General features: G+C 51.7%; 1 protein-coding gene across 10 annotated transcripts in view; it reads right to left on the bottom strand.

Annotated features, from left to right (window-relative positions):
• AGAP1 (ArfGAP with GTPase domain, ankyrin repeat and PH domain 1) overlaps positions 1-20,075 on the bottom strand; it is a 552,763-nt gene that overhangs the window by 263,473 nt on the left and 269,215 nt on the right. For all 10 annotated transcript variants that reach the window (XM_043578237.1, XM_043578238.1, XM_043578239.1 and 7 more), the window contains 2 exons: positions 19,730-19,885; positions 12,425-12,517 (listed from right to left, as the gene is read on the bottom strand). In XM_043578237.1, the coding sequence (XP_043434172.1) occupies positions 12,425-12,517; positions 19,730-19,885 (249 nt within the window). The remainder of the gene's footprint in view (positions 1-12,424; positions 12,518-19,729; positions 19,886-20,075) is intronic.

Here is a 20,075-nt window from a genome sequence, read left to right as displayed (position 1 = left end):
TGGTGCATATTACTAAAGGGCCAGTAAGTATTTAAAAGTACTAATGTATATGTAACTACTGACGCTGAAATTTCCTCGATCGGAAGAGGCATTTCGTGGTATTTAGACTTCTAGCTCATTCCGTGTGAAGGAGGGGAAATTTAGCTTTGCTCTACTTACACACACACACACACACACACACACACACACACACACGGCACCCAGGGCATTTTATTCAAGACAATGCACATTGATCAGAAGGAAATTGTCTTCATTTTTTAAAACCTACTTATTGAATGCAACTTCTATCGTTAAAAACGTTTTTACAGACTATCACCGTGGTCTCAAAGTATTTCTCCAAGATATTCATCAATTCGTTGTCAGCAAAGGGAAAAATAATCACTTCCTACAGGGTACCCTGACGGAGCCCACCCTAGCCAAATGGCCAAGGTCAACGCCACCGACAGGAAGCTGCGTGGCTCTCACGTGCCCCCTGCTGAGGGCACCCAGGACACGACGCTCCTGCGGTACCCCAGCCCAAGAGGCCCAGCCTCAGTCCAGTCACTCCAGGCAGGGCGTGCTGAAGGGCACTCGACATACACCCGAGCGGCATTCCTAAGACGGCAGCAAGCTCCGGAAGGTACGGAAGACCACGGAACACTCTCGGGGTGGAGGTGGCCAAGGGGGTGAAGCGACCCCACGCACGCGGGGACCCCGGGTTGCAGCCAGGTATGGAGTCAGAACGAGGTCTGCGGAGGAGCTCAGCGCACAGTGCCGCTGTCTGCGCCCGGCGGTGATCGCTGCGCTGGGGTTGTGTGCACCTGCCGGCCTGAGGGGGTGCCAGGCGCGGGGCTTGGGGGACGCTGTTGCTGCAGCTTTTGCAAAATTATTTCACAACCAGAAGCTGAAAATATTAAAGGCCTTCTTTGTTTCTCATTGTCTTCCTATTCACCCAACTTTAAACCAAGTATACATTTGGTGATCTGATTATTATAAATACACAGCTTTACGCTCTCCGTGATTATTTCACAAACACTTGTCACACCTCTAAATGGTCTCTGAAAGTTCCAGACGCTGTCTACCTAGCACTATTAGCTGACCATCACTAATTAAGTCCTCGTTGTGGGACATCTGTAGTTCCCAGGGTTTTGATATTATAAATAACTCGGCTATGAACATTTTTGTACATCTAAGATTCTGTCCCTTTCTCTTGGTGAATCATTCATTCCTTTGGGATAAATTTCTAGCAGAGAGATTAATAGGACAAAGTGAATAGGATTTTTTACATCCTTTATGTACTGCTACATCATCCAATGTTCAGTAACACAGCAATGCGTTTCTAAAACATTCTTTTTTTTAATGTCTATTTTTGAGAGAGAGAGAGACAGAGCGTGAGCAGGGTACAGGCAGAGAGAGAAGGAGACACAGAATGTGAAGCAGGCTCCAGGCTCTGAGCCATCAGCCCAGAGCCTGACACGGGGCTCGAACTCACGGACCGTGCGATCGTGACCTGAGCTGAAGTTGGACGCTTAACCGACGGAGCCACCCAGGTGCCCCTAAACATTCTTGTTAAACTAACTTTTGCTAAGAGTTGAATTTTATCATGCTTTGTTAGTTATAAAACAAAGCATAAAATTACTTCTCATTGTTTTAAATTTCCGATACTTTGGGTATTAGCAAAGAAAGGCCAAATATCCATCCATGTTATTTGCTTCTTGTGGCTTTTCATTTCTGAATTGTCTCCTGAGGGTTACTTATAGCCACAGTGGTATGTCTGTACAACAGATATGTTTATGTATCTCCATAAAATTTAATGCACATTAAAAAGAATATGAATTGGTTCCCTACAGAATAACATCGTGAGGATAAACATATTCTTGTTTTACCACAAATTACAATCATGAAGGCTGTAGTTGACGTAGAGTGAGGTAAAATCTGGGGTAAAAATCTGGCAATTACAGAACACTCCAGTGTTATGAAAATTTGCAGGTTTGACATAAAAAAATTCTTACAAACCAAGTCACATAATGAAGATACTTAGATGGAGTTTCTTCTGTATGAATGATAAAAAGTAGCAGAGAGGTTCTAGAAAAAAAGTTTTTGAAAATCATTTTGGTCACTGACAATGGTTTGCTTCTTTGAAGGTTAAAAAATGTAGCTCTTGGGGCACCTGGGAGCTCAGCCAGTTAAGTGCCCAAATTCGGCTCAGGTTATGATCTCACAGTTCGTGAGTTCGAGCCCCGTGTCAGGCTCTCTGCTGACAGTTCAGAGCCTGGAGCCTGCTTTGGATTCTGTGTCTCCCCCTCTTTCTGTCCCTCTCCCACTTGTGCTCTCTCTCTCTCTCTCAAAAGTAAATAAACAAACATTAAAAGAAAAAATTTTTAAAATGTACCTCTCGTGTCACACCTAAATATAGTATTCTAGGTACATGCAAGAATCAAACATAACACTGAATTAAAATTTATGCGATTTTTCAAATATAGACCAACGCTGAGTACAACCTCTCCAATGGAACACACTCTTCACAACAAACATCAAAGTTTACAATAGCGGCCTACTCGTCTACTACTTCTACTCTCCCCCTACTCACCACTGCAGGAGAGGAGCTCCGCCAGCCAGCACCCCTGCGTAAGCGTGTGAGCAGGCAGGGGAGCAGATGCGTGAAGCGCACCAGCAGATTCATCAGACAAGATGGCGGCCAAGATCCCAAGACCTGATGAAGTGTCGTTGGAAGGAGGAGGGCGAAGAGCCATTACCTCTCCTTGAGGACAAGGTAGGTTTTTGTGGAACAGAAGGCATTCCACTTGGGCCCCAAAGACAGGAAGATTAAAGGGACCAGCAGCAACCAAAGCCATACATGCTCAACGAGGGAAGGGAAGGAGTCCCAAGTGACCCCAAGTGCCTAGACGGGTGAAAATCTCTCACGAGCCAGCCCTGATCAATCAATCGGTCAACCTCGGGGCCTGAAGGTGACCCTGGGTCATGCTGCCACATGGGTACCAGGGTCGGTCTAAGTGCCAGACAGCACAACGCTTTCGAGGATGGCCCCGTGTGAAACATGGAACCCCACAAGGCAAGGCTGCCATCTACTTGAATTTTGATCCGGTTTAGAAAAGACGGTCGCTGTGAGGACACTTTCAGTCAGTGGGAATGGGGCAGGGAAGACTTTTCTAGAAAGAAACTCAAGAGAACTCCTGGATTTGAATCCCAGCTCTGACGCCTGTTAGTGCGGAGACCTCGTCTACGGCATGACCTGACCTCCCAAAGCCTTGGACTCCTCGTCTGCTGCCGGCAGGAGTGCCGCCCTTGGTCGGCGGGGAATTAAATGAGCTCATCTCATTACGGCCTCTAGTACAGTAACTGATGCGCAACAGGCACCCGGGGAAGGAGGCCTGCACTGCTGTTCTAAACCCAACGCAGCAATAACCTGCCTAATTGTGCGGACTTCCTAAGCAGGTGGAAATGGGAGCAGGTAAATACAGCGGGGTGCAGGTCTCACGGAATCGGGGAAGACTAGGTCTGGGGAGGCCCTGAGATGTTCACTGTATCTATTTTGCCTGTCTAGAAACATAACCGTATTATTCGGTACTTTATAAAAGACGTCTACGTACAAATACACTTCCCGTGCCTAAACCCTTCCGTGCTTGTTTTCTTCTATTTCGTCAAATACCTACTTGTTTCATTACGGCTGCCAGCTTTGGTACCAAGGCTCTGAAAACCTGGTCATCGCCACGTCAGCTGGAAAGAGGTCCCCTTGGCGAGATGCGGGAAAGGAGAGGGTGCTTTTGCTACTCAAAACTACCTGGTGAAAATGTCACTGCCTGCTGTCTTTCCTGAGAAGAGGACCCCTTCTCTAGAACTCCTCGGGGCGAGAGGCTCTGGAGCCAGCACCAAGCAGGAGCCCGCCGTGGGCCCAGAGCACGCGTTGGGGCCACGGTGGCCCCAGGACACCTGGGGTACCAGCAGGTAAGGCCTGGGCCCCGCCCCCATTTTGGGGGCAAAGTGTCCAGTCCAGCAGCCAAACGCCCCACGGGGTTCCTCTCTCGCTGTTTTTTACACAAAATGTGCGATTCTGATAGCCGGTGTGACTCCTCTGGAGGACAGGTGTCCACGTTCTATTCACAAAGGACAAAAGCCAGCTTGGGAGGAGTCCCTGTCTGTGGTCGAGGTTCTCACATGCAGAGACCCCGCATCTTCCATTCACAGCTGCTCAACGGATCAGAAATGAAGTCAGACCGTGATGCTAGGACTTCTTCACGTCGCAAACCCTCTGTTTCCACACGGCGTTTGCAAACGTGCGGACTGTGGTGAAGGGTCTGCAGCCACGCGTCACGCGTCGGGATCTGAACCTTCACGGTGAGGTCCTGGCGTTCCTGCCACCCCTTTCAAGAATGAGATGTATGTCTCTCTGGGCCTCCCCTCTACCTGGGATACACTAACACACAGCACTGTGGCCTCTATCAAAGGGATAGGTCAGGTGACTTGGGACACAACTGATCGTGTGTGTCTGGAAGGCCAGCAGGGGAGCTGGAAGATAAACCCCAGAACCGTAGGCACTCACGGACTCAACCAGCGTTTCCTGGCCACCCCCAGCCACAGGCCTGACATCTGCTCATTGTCCCGAGGAGCTACCTTTGCCCGGGAAAGCATCCACCGAAACCACGGACTATTTCAGCGTCTCTTTTGAAAAGCCATCTGAAGGGTCTCCACTGCCGTAGCGACTATGAGATGTGCCACACACAGAGGGAGCTACATGCTTGGTGACAGCACGCGTTCCCCTACGTCTTATTTCAAGCGACCACCGTTTACTGAAACTTAAGAGGATTTATGCTGAAACTCTCAAGCCAGGACGTTCTGAATACTGTGTTTGTTGACCAGGACACGGAGCCCCACAAAGTGGGCTCTTTCGATTCTCCAACATACGGACGGGAATACGGTGGCCTTACCTCGAAACATCCGGAAGGCCTAAGGCAGAAGAATATCATAAAGACCGCTGCAGGTGGCCCTGTGGTCACGCCCACCCGAGCTCCTGTCCCAGCTCTGCTATGATCGGCCCCACATTATGGGCTGATTTATGTGCCCCCCAAATCCAGATGTTGAAGCTCTAACTCCCAGTGGGACCATACTTGGAGACAGGGAACCTCAGAGGGGTAATGGAGGTTAACTCAGGTCCCAAGGGTGGGGCCCTACTCCAGTATGACTGGTGGCCTTTGCAGCAGAGGAACAGAGCCCGGGAGTAGCTGCACAGAGGAGAAGCCGTGTGAGGACAGAGCAGGAAGGCAGCCATATGCAAGCCGGGAAGAGAGGCCACACCGGAAACCAATCCTGCCATCCCCTTGATTGCAGCCTTCCAGTCTCTAGAAGCCAACGTCTGTTGTTGAATCCCCTCGTCGAGGGGGTCTCTGTCATCCCAGCCCTCACAGCCCTCGCAGGCTAACTCACTGTGTGATGCTGGGCAAGTTACTTTTTTCTCGGGCCTTCCTTTTCTCATCTGTCGAATGGAGACAGTTTCTGGCTCTCAGAAACAGTCAGCGTTGGCCACTGCCGATACTCTTACAGATTTTAAGTACCCGGCATCATAAACCCTACGGGATAAAGTAGCAAGAGGGAGGAGACCCTCGTATTAGGGAGCACAGTGGCCATGATGGCTCTGCAGGGGTTGGCCCTCGGGGACACTGCCTGCAGGTGCAGTCCCCTTATGGGGAGCCTGGAGCCCCGAGCTCTATGCTGTCCTAAGTCTCCCACCCCCACCCTGCCACTGTGCGGAAACACGGCAGGACGCCCCGCAGCGGACACGGGGAAACCAGCACCCCTCCCAACATCACATTAAGGCCAGCCAAGGCCTTTGGCCACAGGACATCCCCAGCCCTTCCAGAGTCCCCTCCTCACATCCTCTTCCGGCACCCCTCCTTCCCGCCACTCTGCTCATTTTGTCCCCCTCCTGCCTCTGGTGGCTGCCTCCCCATCCCCTACCCTCTACCCTCCTCCCCCTCCTCCTCCCCACCTTTCCGGCTCAGTAGAATCCATCATTCCTTAGCTCCTGGGGCTCCCAGCGTCCCTTCCACACACTTATTCACCAGGACTGCGGTCTTCACCGCGCATCTGAGCCCAGCCTGGGTCGTGGACATCTTCCCCAGCACGGAACCCAGTGCACATCTACACAGGAGAGCATGTGACTGCTATAGGCTGACTGTGCCTGATAAGAACCAATGCCCAGAACAAATATTACTGATTCACCCCGACAAAACCAAATTCTGGCAATGCCTGCCAACATCCGCTTTGGGGAACGTTCCTCTTCTCGTGTGTGAGCTTATGTTTCTGAGCTTGTTGGGAATTGGGTTTCACCATCACTGTTGAACTTTTAGAGAAAATAAACAACATTCTGCTGAAATGAATCACTTAGTCAGATATTATCCCAGCTCCTGGATTATGGATACACAGAGGACACATTGAGTCTTCCTGGAAAGAACATTATGTCTGCACGGCAGTTTACAATGTACAAAGCACTTAGGCACACACGGCTTTGTATTACCTACCCTCCTGCAGCCCAGCCAGCGAGACCGGGGAGGTATCGTTTGAAACTGCCTCGCAGATTTATATTTAAATGATGGGTTCGGCATTTCGGTTAATGTAATTTCTTCAAGCATTTTGTACAGACCGTATTATCGTCCCCCTACATTATCACAAAGGGGTCTGGGGGTGGGGGGGAAGCGTGTCCCATTTAGTCAAAGACACGACTGTAACTTCCTGCCGAGGCATCCAGACATTCTGCACTGTTTTTCCAACGACGGTGTGATATTTGAGGAGTCAAATTAAAAGCATGTGACGCACCCACCTGACCCATTAAATTAATAATCGTAATTGGCTGAGTCTGTCGCGAACCAGGCCAGATGCAATGCTCTCAGGGACTTGTTCACCCGAGTGAGGTAAATTAGCTTTCAGGGCACTGGGGTCCACGTCAGTAAATTATCTGCTTCTAGGGAACTAACCGGGCCCCTGATGCCCGCGCAGACCTGATTTGCCACATGGGTGAACAACGTATTCTCAGGGCGCCTTTCGCTCACCTTGGCTCCTCTGTGGTCAGGCCTGACCGCCGTGAGCCATCGCGCGGACACCTTGCAGATGCTGTGGAGAGGGCGGCGCAGGCCCCCAGAACCGGCCTCTGTCCTGCGCTCCTGGGAGGAAGAACACGGCGTCCCCTCCTCTCCCTCAATCTCCCCAAAGTCTCAGCCTGGTCTCCAGTGTGTTCCCTCTGCCGACGCACCGGCTGGCAGTCGACCAACCGGCCGCGAGCGGTGTCCAACTCTGAGAGGTGAAAGTGAGCATCATCAGGGGGCTTTTATTCCGTCAGCCCCACACATTCCACCCCCTCGTGCTGATCCCAGGTACCAGACAACACGGGTCAGCGGCCTGCGGCAGGCTGGCCGAGGGGATTAACTCCAGAGGCGCCTTTCACTCCGTCGACAATTGCTTCTTTCTACTCAGCTGAGAATCAAAACCGCGCACTGCTTCAAACAGTTCCCATGCCCGTCGGCGGAGTGCTACCGGAAAGTTCCACACCGGTCAGCGCTTCCGCTCAAGGCTCGGGAAGGGTTTTCTGGCGGCTCCGGGCGACCGTTGACAAGTGCCCACTCTCCCCGGCCGACTGTCCGCTCCGGAGGGGACCGTGACAACCAGGTTCAAGGTCAAAATTAAGACTTAAAAGCAGGTGTTCTGAGGACACTTCATGCCTTTGGTGTATCCATGGGGCGTCACAAACTGAAGTGTGCTGACCTCGGCCCGCAGCGGTACCCCGCAGGCCCCCAAACCCGGAAAGGGCCTCAGCCGGATTCGCAGACCAAGAGCCCACGGCCCGGCGACTCCCATGTGACTGCCACAGCGGCCACCCCACGCACCCTGCCCACAGACACCTCTCTGCTTGCCTTTCTTCAAAAGCCACAGAGACCAGTTCCTCTCAAAATATCAACCAGTTGATGAAACAGATTTAAAAAAAAAGAAAAAAAAAAAAAGCTTCTTCGAGCAGGAAGCAGACGCCGTGTTTTGCCCACGAATCTAAAAGTCCCTGATGAGGCCTGCAGGCACCTGCAGCTTCGAAAAACAAACCAGCGGGCCAGGGACACCCTCGTGACGACGGAGGCAGGCCTGCGGGGGCCCGCGGGAGGGGTCTGCACTGACGGAGAGGGGTCTCTGCCGCAGCCTGACTTGGATGGCCCCCTACTTCCAGGACCTCTCGCTCCTGACGGAGAACGGGCATCCCAGGGAATATCTACCCCGCTTCGGGCGGGAGACTAACGCCAGAGAAACACTGGTGGCCTGCCTCAAGCGGGGGGGGGGGGGGGAGACCAGACTCCACACAGACGCATAATGAAGCAAAGACAGTTTTTACTCTTTGTGATTCTTCGAGGTCTTGCAGGAGAAAAACATACTCTCAAAGTATTCAGCGAGGGGCTCGTGCGTCCCACCAGATAAACCACGTGTATGTCTTTCAATTGTGTAAGAAGCACAAGACAAGCGGCCCAAGGTCGGGGATGTTGAAACAAACCACAGTGCCCGTTACTGGGCAGGAGGCGAGGTGAGGCCCGGCTCCGGCCAGGAGTCTGCCGGGAAGGGGAGAGGCCAGGGCCGAGGCTGTGTATGTGTACCGTAATATAGAGATTAAAAAATGCCAAAGGGAAAGAAAGAAAGGAGAGAACACAGCTGCCGTCCCCCAAACAGACCTCCCATCTGCCACCCACGATTTCCATGTCACCTTCTCCGGGCTCATTTGTACTTCATTAACTGCCATTGACTTAACAAGATTTATGCAAATGACACCATAGGAGCTCCCTAACTCCCACTGCAATCAAGTGATTATGTATGTACAACTCTCCACAGCAATGAAAAATTAATACGTGACAAGCCCACTCGCCGCTGAGCCGGGCCTCTGGCTTTTTTTTTTTTTTTCTTGCTTTGCTTTTTAATTTTTATTCCAACAGACTTTATCTTATTAGTTAAAAAAAAAAAAGAGAGAGAGAGAGAGAGAGAGAGAGAGAGGAATAAAAAAAAAGGAAAAACAGAACTCCGAACCAATTCTCCTCTAAGGCCCCAGAAAGGACAAAAAAAGGAGGTGGGCCCGGGTCCTCGAAAAACGAAATTACTTTGCAGAAAAATCAGTTATGTTCTTGATGAGGAATCTTTAACTGCGGAAAAGGGGAAGTGAAGGGATCCTCGCCTGTCACGATCCAGCTAGCTCCCACGCTGGGGGAAGGAGCCGCTGTTCCCACAATGAACGAGCTGTAAAATGTGAGCAGAACATGGTGAAAATAATCCACTGGAACGTGAGCGTTCCACAGGAACACGAGTCGGGCTGCAGCGCGGGCTGAAGACCGCCTTGGCTTGGGTCTTCCCGGATCCCCAGGAGGAGGGGCAGGAAGGAGCCTGCCTCGATCAAACACACCGGCCGGAGCGACACCCACCAGCCTCACCGGCCCCGGGGTGGGGGGCAGATCGGATCACGGAGGCTCCGGGGCCATCTCTCTGCCGCTGGGCACAGGGCCCACGAGCTCCCCCGGGCAGAGCGAGTCTTGAACACGGCTGTGCATGAGGACCAAGTGCCTGGAGAAGGGCAGGACTTGCACAGGCCACCACCGGGGTTGGGGAGGGGGGCGGGGCGGAGGGGGGAGGGGAGTGAGTCCTCCCAAGCCCAAGCCCGGAGCGCGAGCGTGGCCGCGTCGTCCCCGGAGGGACGTGGTGTGGCCTCTGGAAGTCTCAGACGTTTCTTCTTCGTAGGCAGAAGGTTTTTGTTTTTTTGTTTTAAGGTCTGTTTATTCTTTTGAGACAGAGAGGAGGTGCAGAGAGAGAGAGAGAGGGAGAGTCTCAAGCAGGCTCCGTGCTCTCGGCGCAGAGCCCCATGTCGGGCTTGATCTCACAAACCGTGAGACTGGGACGCGAGCCACATCAGGCGTCGGACGCTTAACCGGCTGAGCCGCCCGGGCGCCCCTGAGCAGAAGGCATTTTTGTCTGAGGTCAGGGCTCACGTGTTTCATTTAAAACACATCACTTTGCTTTCTAAGCTTTCTGAAGGTTTTTCACCCACAGGCCGCCCAAGGAGTAGAGGCGCTGGGCTCCAAACCCTGGCCCCCTCGCTTCCTAAGCCGCCCGGTCTGGGTTTAGACACAAAGTGAGGGTGACACGGCCACCTCAACGCGGCAACGTGGAGGGCTCAAGGGGACACGAAGGGAAAACCGCATAAACCGTAAGTGTCTTTTATACTGTTTCCTCGACAACGGGTCTGGCGAGCTCCTAGAACACGCCGGCCACTGGCTCCTTCCTCCGCAGCCCCGGCTCCTCATTTCCTCTGGCTGGAGTCACGACGCTGGGAGGGTTAGGAATTCAGACCATCTCTAATGATCTCGGCTCCTTTATAAACACGGCACACACGGGCGTGGGAGACAAATCTATATGACCGTCTCTGGACCCACATCAATCCCAGTGACCCACAGAAAGGCTCCAACGAAAGAACCCCGAGCAGGACTGATTTGAAAATCCAGTGTTGCTGGAATTAAAAAAAAATTCTCTCTGGCATGTCTGCATCCCGGCGTTACGGGGGACGCCGGTATCATCCAGAGCCCACTTAACAGATGAGGAATCTGAGGCCTGGAACATTCTGCCGCAGCGGGGGGCTCTGACAGGTGTGCACTTCCGGGGAGGGGCCCACCCGTGGCTGCACGCGGGGGCAGCTACGGGGGATAGAGAACTAACTGCACGTGCTCCCCAACTATGATTCCTCGGGAAATCAGACCACGATTTAGATTTTGACGTGATTATTTTGAACATTCACAATTGAAAGGCTTCCAAGGACTGGATAATACTCATTTTATGCTTGACGGTCAACTCCAATCGGCACACGTATTGAAAACCCGGCCCGTAAAGCACCCCCACCCCCCGCCCGCTGCAGACGAGCCGGGTAGAGATTGAGTGAAGGTTCCAATTACACCGGGGGCCCGCCCGGCTCGCGCAGAGGACAGCACCCCCCTCCTCGGCAATAGGCGTGAATTAAGGAAACAGTCTGGAATTAAGTTTTAATATTCCCAAAAGGAAAGGTCCCAGGACCGATGTTTTAAATGAGAGAAAAATGAGTTAAACGGTTTTCATAATTCTGGTTGAAACGGCGTCGGTGGCAGAAAAATCACACGTTGAAATCGCCTTATTAGACGGCTCCATTTATAAATGAAGGCACACAAAGAAAGAAAAAGTAACTGAACGTCTCTTGTGAAAACACCCCGTGGAGTGCCTGCTCGGGCCTCACCCGGGATGCCAGGGCTCTAGCCAACCTGTTCCGGTACGTCCACACCGAACCTGCCCGGCCCCTGCGGCTGCACTCCTGATGGCACAAAGGTGTGTGTGAGCCAGACTCTGGCCCCTTTGTGAGGGGCCGAGCCGGGCTGCCGAAGGGTTTGGGAAACGGCCTAGGTGCCCGCAGTAGAAGCTGACAGAGAGCGATCACCCAGAGGGACAAACTGGTCACAGCCGTGTTCTCGGGAGGCAGAGTTATTATTCTGCCCACGGATTTTTTTTTTTTTCCCCTCCTCTCTCTCTCAAGCAGAATGCACTCTCAATCAACTGGACTTCGCAAATACTTTCACAAAGTAAAAGACGCTATTTCCAGGAGCCACAGTGCCGGGTCGAAGTCTTTATTTTTATTTTCCTTGGGAACGTAACAGCAAAATACGTCACGTGAATTCCCACTTTACTTGAGACACAAAGTCATTTGGTTCCCGGTTTCTGGGCTAATGAAAACCTATTCCAGGCTAGCAACACAGGCCAAAACAAATGCTTGAATTCAAGTCCTGTTGTGTAATGAGGAAGTTTAATTAAGGCCCCACATTACAGCTGTAAATGTTCCTTTATATAATAAGGTCTAAATGAAACTGAACCTAATCAAAGTTACAATTCCTTCATTAGCAAATTACAAACAAGAGCGCGCAGCTGACACACCGGCTATGATTATCACAACTAATTGCCTCGTTGTTACAAACCAGCCTGAAACAGTGTTCAGATGTCCGTCTGCGAGAGCAAATTAGGGCCACATCGGGCTATTCCTGTGATCACAAGGGGCTCTTGTACAGCGATCTGATTTACCCCTGTCGACTGGCGGCCAGCGGCCCAATCAAAGCCGAGCTACAAAGGCAGCCTTTGAAGCCAGCTCAGCCTCGAAACACTCTCCATATGCAGCGGGCAGACTGTACTTCATTAGATCTGTTGTCACATTTTCCCTCTTCTTATTCTAATGATCCTATTTTAATACACACAGGAACCTCTTCTAATTGATGTCAAGTGAGTGACTTCTACATTCATCAACAGAGCACATCAAACAAACCTTGGTGCACGAGCCAGCATCATAGCAAGGAGAGACCCGAGGTGTGCCTCCAGCGCCAGGAAGGGAAGAAAGGGGGAAACGGCGTACCTGTTTAATTGGGATGGCTCGACCGCTCCCGATGCTGTCTGCTCGGCCTTCCAGGCCTTTCTTCTCTTTGTCTGGGTCACTCCCTTTCCGAGACTGCAAAGCAAAAATAAAGTTAGCATTTGGGTGAGGGCTGCGGTTCACGGATCTGCAGGTCTGCCCTTATTTGAATAGTTTCTGCACACCCATACGGAGAAGCCACGGACGGCGTGCGCGTGTATGCACGCACGTCCGAGAAGCAGACCGTTTAGTACTTTGAATTTCCACTGATCTGTCATTTTACACAGGCTTTTCTCAACTTTTCTCCCTACTTTTCCACCACAGAATTACCTTTTAATTCTTTTTTTTAAAAGAGTTCAAAATTCAATTACTGGAAACCAATGGACCATGTAGCGAAGCAACACCCAACAGGAAAACACGTTCTGGGCCTGCAGTGAATACAGCCAAGGAGCAGAGGCCTCCTTCCTTGCAGCTTGGTTGAGAAACCGACCACGTAAACGTATATATTTAACGAACGTCTGAAGGATTTCTAAATTCTGCTAACAACGGAGCTGGGCGATTGAACAGTACACCCTTCATTCGTATCTAGGTGCCGTTCATGTTTTTGATTTTTTAAAAATTTTTTAGTGTTGCTTCTGGATGGTTAGAAAGCAACACCCTCCACATCCAACTGGCCTGCCACACTGCAAAACATAACAGAGGGGGAAAAAGTTGAAAGTATCTCTTCTGGCAAAATATCAGCGCTTGGGAGGAAACGAGCAGCTTGGTTGGGCAGGTTGGTCGAACAGCCTTGTTGGTGGAGCTGTCCACGTTCCGTGAACGGCCCCGGGCGCGGGCGACCGGCGGGGAGGGTGGCCGCGTGCTGCCCGGGGAAGACGCGACCCCGCGCATGCTGTGACTTCGGCAAGTGGAAGGCGCGCCGCGGCTCAGTCTCCGTCTCTCGATGGCATGAGAGAGAGTGTGAGCACAATGATTTTCTGACAGATTTATTTTATTATGAGAGAAAGATCTGAAACTCGTCCTCCTTAATAACTGTGCTGACAAGTGACAACTTCACTCCATTACTTTTCAATGGGAACATTACTCACGCAATATTGAAAATGGAGAAACATTTTCATGTGCTTTTCAAATCGGAGATGATATATGAAATGAATAGACTTTGCGGTGTCCAGTGCTGCAATGAAAAGCTAATGAAATCCAGTTTCCGAGGGGTGTAAGACAGGGCAGCTGAGTTTTTTTAAATACTAAAAGGGGCAACGTCACGGGGCGAGAGAGGAAAGTCCCCGCGATAAACTCAGATGCGGCGCTTCAAAGAGCATGTGTGCTCGTTAGGGAACATGCCACGTTGCTGGTGTAAGAGCCAACGTTCACTGAACACCTACTACGTGCCAGGCACTGTGCACCTTTTTTCTTTAGGAGGCTAGAAGCCTGGCATGGGGTAACAGGACATAAAACCAGCAGCACAGAGAAAGTTGAAGAAAAATGTAGAAGAGAGTTTGTCCATTTGGGCTAAGAGGGAGCCCATTCCTTGTCATGAATTTTAGCCACAGGGTAGGGGCTCACTCTTCTAATTAATTCTTTAATTAATAACGTACAGTTACAGCTATGAAGTAGCCCTGAATTCTCCTTTTGCCATACCCTAACGTGCTCAGGCAAGTCGGAACTCGAGGTATCTATTTGCAAAGTAAGATTCAAAGCTCCCAGTGATAATATTTAAAAAAAAAAACAAAAAACTTTTTTTTTTTTTTAATCAACAGAGATCATTAATGATACTTCTGAAATCTGGTTAATTCCAAATTTCCCAATTTGAAAAATCCACCTTCATTATTCTCTATTAACCAGAATCATTAACAAAACAAACAAAAAATTAACATCTTCCTCAAGGCAGCACATCTGTCCCCACGGTCCCCCTGTCTCTGAGCAGGAGACTTCCAGATCCTGCGGAAGCAGGTTCTGGAGAACCAAACTCAGTGTCTGATCATGCACTGGGAGGTGAATGACCTTGAAAGTTGGTAAGACTCCACCGCCAAAATGCCCCAGAGGCTCCCGGACGGCTCTAAGGTTCTGGTGGAGACGGCCAGAACACGGACGTCTCCGGGACCGCGATCCTCAGTCCCACGACTGCTGTCCCCCAGCAGGCTGCAGTACCCGCCAACAGGACAGAGACCCAAGGGCCACACGGAGACAAACCCGCCGGACATAAGCACCGCGGCGCACGTGTCTGCAGTAAGATCCCCTGAGCCATCCGCCAGCCCTGAGACGACACCAGCCGCAGCGCATCCTTGTGCTCGTGCTGAAATGGCTCCGTGACAGCCTCCGGTACAGAGCGGCTGCGGGCGCCAGCTGCACGTGTCAGGAGTCACCACGCGACGCGACCGGCCAGGTGCACACAGCTGGCGCCCAACAAGGGCTGATCACACTCCGCAAGGGGGTCGGCAGCGGCCCGGAGAGAGACCTCCACCCTCGCCGACACCGAACACGGGGGCCAGGAAGAGAGAGACAGCCCCGTCGCCACCTCCGTCTTTGCAAAAATGTTTACCTTTCCCCACGTGATGCAAGAAGCCATGGAGGGGACCCCCGTCGCCAGCTGCGCACGGGGACAGGAAGCATCGCTGAAGAGCCCTCACCGCCGGACAGAAGCCTGCTTTTCCCCTGCAAGCCATCGCCAGTCAAAGGCTGCCGGGCCACACGGTGACAGGACCCACACTCTCCTCTATGACACACAAAACACAAACGCGTCTATTCACACCATGAACCTCGCTGCCTGTTTTTACGGAGGGTTTCTTGGAGTCTTTTCACAACGTGGTCACTGGGTACGCCTGGCTCTGTTCTAATGGGATCGGCGTGACAGGGTGAGGTTTTGAAAGGATCGTGTCAATGACACTGTTATTTTAACATCTGAAAAGAGGCAAGGCAAGGCAGCGCGCAGTCACAGACACATGCCTTAGTTGCAGACACGGATACAGACGATAAACACCAAACTCAAGGTCATGCTGATCCTCAGACACGTGGCAGGGGTCGGGGGGGGGGGGGGTTGGGGGCTGTATTCAGGACGCACACCTGGAGGGCATCAACTTTTACCCAAGATGTGTTATTTCTTTCGTAGGAGCAGCAGCGGCAGCAAAATGCTTGTGTTTGATGAGCTGGGTGGTACGTATGTGCACGTGTTTTTTACTCCTCTGTATGAAAATATTTTCTTGTACAACATCTTAACCACATGTACTTTAGTGCAACGACACGGAATTAACTGTCCTAAGAACCCATGTTAGAAAACCAAACACTGAATGGACGGAGCCTTTTAATACTTCTTTTTCTCAAAACCGTGGTTTTTTTTTTTTTTTTTTTTCCAAAGCAAAAAGCAAAGTTAAGGTATTATTTAGCTTCTGATGGATCCCTACTGCAAATGTAACACGAACTGGCTACCACAGGAGCGATTTTAAGTTTATTCTAGCTTGTGTGTTTATCCCAGTTTATTCTAGAGTGCATGTGATTTCTGTCTAAAAACGCACGTATATGCAAACAAACATCTGTGACTGCAAAACGTGAGCCCGGAGTGGTGGGTACGTTACAGGTCTATCCTGTGAAATTTATAAGCACGGTATTTGAAAAATGATGTGTGTACTACTTAATTAACTCTGGCCTCTTTATGACGGTCTAATAAATAAGGTGGACAGCGCCCCTTCACCCGGGTGTTACAATTCCAGGCTGTAGGGATCTTTACTAAGATGTTCGCCATAAGGCACATCTGTCCTCCTACTAGACGCTTTTAGATAAATACACGTTTTGCCAATTTGAGCCCGTAATTACCAACGATTGCCAGGTATGAAGAGCCTGTGAATTTTACGTATTTAAAAATAGGTGCACGCTACTAGTAATGAGAATCTAGTTCCCTAATTGCTACAATTTCAAAATTAATTTGCCGCTTTTCATTCCTTGGATGACACTGACATCTAGTGGAGTTAATATTTCTAAGCTCTTCACCTTAAAAATACGCACACGTCACCATCACCACCGCCACGGATTCGTTCGACGTCAAACCCAGTAATGGCCCACATCTGGCTCCCGCCTGGGATCGCAGCCTTTCTCCTTAAACACCATGAGGCAAACCCACCGTGGCGTTGGCTTCTTCATAACCCCAAGTTTCTGTTCCCGCCAAGAACAGCAGCGCAGCTGGACTCAATTTCTGAAACGGTTTACTCTCAGGCTGTTTTCCAACATTTAAAGAGAGAGTGGGCAGGAGTAACTAACAGGTTCATGGGCAGGCTTCTGCGTTATCAGATACGCTGCTCCTGGCATGACGAAAGGGGGTTTTCAGTAGCCCTCAGGGGGCACTTTTGCTGGCTCTGGCGCCTGCCTCGCCTGGCCGGGACAGCTGGGGGTCCGGCCTCCTCTCGGACGCACGCACGGCCCAAAGCAGCAGCAAAAAGACCATATCCTCACCTCTCTGCTCTCTCTCGCCCCTTCTTCTTCTCCACAACACTTTCCCTTGAACGTGGGTTGACTCTGGCAAGAACTACTCCTGACAGATAGGAAAACCAGTCTCTGCAGATGGCAAGGAAGTATGTATTAACTGAGTTATTATTACTTGCATTCTTCCTGCCTTAAAGTTTTCTCCTTTGTAAGCGACCGGGGTTGTCATGGTCACCTAGTGGGCAGGGCCAGGGATAAGATTTTCTGGCACGTTCCAACTCCAGAGCCAGCCTCGTAAGGGGCAGGAATGGGGATGGGCCACCGCTCTCTTTATCGACAGCCCCCTTTTTAACGATATTCCCTGGCTTCTCACCTCTTTCCTTGGAATAGAGACCAAAGCCAGGGACCGGTAAACGCGACCCTGGGAAATGACGGTGAGCCTGAGTGTCCTTTCTTCTGGCTGGGCCCTAACAGGTGTGGCAAGGATACAGAGAACTTCCTGGTCTGTGTTCGAAGCCCTCACTGCTCCCTCACTCGTGCCCGAGGGGCATCCTGCTCACCGCCGACCCTCCCCGCGCCTTCGGGACTTGGTGTCCCGAGTCCACGAGTCCCAAGTGAGCACACAGCCTGTCTGTGGGTGACATCTCCGCAGCCAAAGACCCTGGCCTGGGGTGCACGGGGCTCCAGTGTCGGGCCGAGCTGGGGACTGCTATCACTCTTGGGTGTGTAATTTCACTACGCGGCCTCTGAAGCCATGAACGAACTTAAGCAAACCAGACGCCCGCCTCCCCTCCCTCCCAGGCTGTCACGTGGTCCTGCACCTGCTTTTGCTTCGCGCCGTCCGAAATCCTTTTTCTGACTGCAACAGCACCGAGAGAAAAACAAAGGCCAGGCCACGAAGGCCCTTTGCCCCCACGGGGGATTCCTCCAGCAGCACTGTCCAGAGAATGCTGCAGTTTGCAGCTCAGAGAGTCTAAGCAGCTCGCCGAGGGGGACCAGCGGCCAGCAGTGGAGGCTGGGGTCCGAGCCTGGTCTGTCTGGTCCTCGCTCTGGGCCTCCCGCAGCAGCAGCATCTGCCAGAACCGACGTGGTACGGCACAGAAAAGGGGCGGGCCCGGTGGCAGCCGACCTTGGCGGTTATGACCATCCAGTGGGAAAGTGGCCTCGAACTTGGTAGGAAAGGTGCGGGGGGGTTACCGTGCTCGGCAGCCACACAGGTCACCAGAACGCCATCTCTAAATAAGGGCAGCAGGTGAGCAGGGCCCCCAGCCACCCCTGCAGAGCCCCCCTTTAGGTCAAGACAGGAAACACTGGGCTTATCCGCACCTCGGTCAGCAGCAATCCACCAAAAGGACAAGTCCAGTGGGTTAACACGGGGCACCAACTGACATTAGGGGCCGGGTGACTCTCTGGTGTAGGGCTGGCTGGTACTTGTAGGATATTTAGCAGCAACCCCGGGTGCTACCCATGACCCGACCAGCTCCCAGTTGTCACAACTCACAGTTTCTCCAGAAACTGCCAAATATCCCCAGGAAACAAAAACACCCTGGTTGACAACCACTACGTTAAAAGCATATACTGGGGCACCTGGTGGCTCAGTCAGTTAAGCATCCGACTTCAACTCAGGTCATGATCTCACAGTTCGTGGGTTCGAGCCCCGTGTCGGGCTCTGTGCTGACAGCTAGAGCCTGGAGCCTGCTTCGGATTCTGTGTCTCCCTCTCTCTCTGCCCCTCCCCTGCTCGCACTCGGTCTCTCTCAAAAATAGTCATAAAATAAAATAAATAAAACAAAACAAAAGCATGTATTTTTAATGCACAGACCTGGTCCCAAGAAAGAAAAATGTTCTTCTCAAGTCAAACGACTCCAGTCACAGGACATTTGTTCTGCCTGGAGTTCTGGGCTCAACTGCAGAGCCTTTCACGATTGATTGGTAATGTCCGCTGTGTGGACGGGAAGGGATTCAGTAGTAGCACCTTTGCCTCCCCCCTAGTTCAGGGGTTCTCTGCCTCCCAATCGTCCAGGGAGCTTCTAAAAACTACACATGCCTGGGGCCCACATACAGACTCTGAGTTCATAAATCTAAGCCCAGACAGCTGAGTTACAGTTTCTAAAAGGCTCCATAAGTGACTCTGAAGAACAGTCCAAGAGGAGAGCCTCACGTCCACGAGCCTCTAAAAACACTGAAGGTAGGGGCGCCTGGGTGGCGCAGTCGGTTAAGCATCCGACTTCAGCCAGGTCACGATCTCGCGGTCCGGGAGTTCGAGCCCCGCGTCGGGCTCTGGGCTGATGATGGCTCAGAGCCTGGAGCCTGTTTCCGATTCTGTGTCTCCCTCTCTCTCTGCCCCTCCCCCGTTCATGCTCTGTCTCTCTCTGTCCCAAAAATAAATAAACGTTGAAAAAAAAAATTAAAAAAAAAAAAAAAAAACACTGAAGGCTCCTGGTGCCGAGAGCCACCCCCAGTGGTAGATTCTCAGGCGCTAAGCCTGAGAAGAAGGAGGGGAATCTGTGCATCGAAATGGCTTATGTGTCTCACGTGCAGGTTACAGGCACACGTCTGGGAACTCTGGCACAGTTTTGTCACCTCCTCGTAGCCAATGTGACCAGTCTTTCTCTGGAGACGGAGACGATCACGAGGTCATAAATACTGTCCACAAGTCCTCACTCTTCACTGGACACCCGCACCCGAATGCCCCGCGCCCCGCGACACGCACGTTTCACTCAGTACCCCAGCCTCTGCCTCTCATCATTTTCCTAGGCTTCCACAGAAATCAGTGCTCCGCTCCTTAACTTAGTGTGGATTCTACAAATGCTTAGTGTGGATTCTACAACTAACAGGTGGACGGGAACTGAAGTTGTGGGGAGTCACCCTCCAGCCTCCTCCCGGGGACGACACTCACGGTGAAAAGGTTGGACCGGCGCTTGGACTGCTTCCGGACGGGTGTGGGCGTGTTGGCCGTGGGAGGGACGTCGATTCGAAGCTCCTTCTGGCTGGTGCTCGGCGTCGACGGGACGGAGGAGGAATAGTCGCTTAAGCTCCCGCCTCCGTTACTCGTCTGCAACAATGAAACACCAGGGTTTTACTAACGGCACGCTCCAGGAGCCCAACGCCACCACCTCGGTGGGGTCATAAGCGGCAGGTCAGCACGTCACGCCGAAGAGACACCCGCGTGACAGGTCAGATAGCTTCTCAGACGTGGCAAGTTGATTAGCATCACATAGAACACAGCCTAACTCTAGAACATC

Source organism: Prionailurus bengalensis, chromosome C1 (assembly GCF_016509475.1).
Source record: "Prionailurus bengalensis isolate Pbe53 chromosome C1, Fcat_Pben_1.1_paternal_pri, whole genome shotgun sequence".
NCBI lineage: Eukaryota > Metazoa > Chordata > Mammalia > Carnivora > Felidae > Prionailurus > Prionailurus bengalensis.
This window is presented reverse-complemented; position numbering and strand designations above follow the sequence as displayed.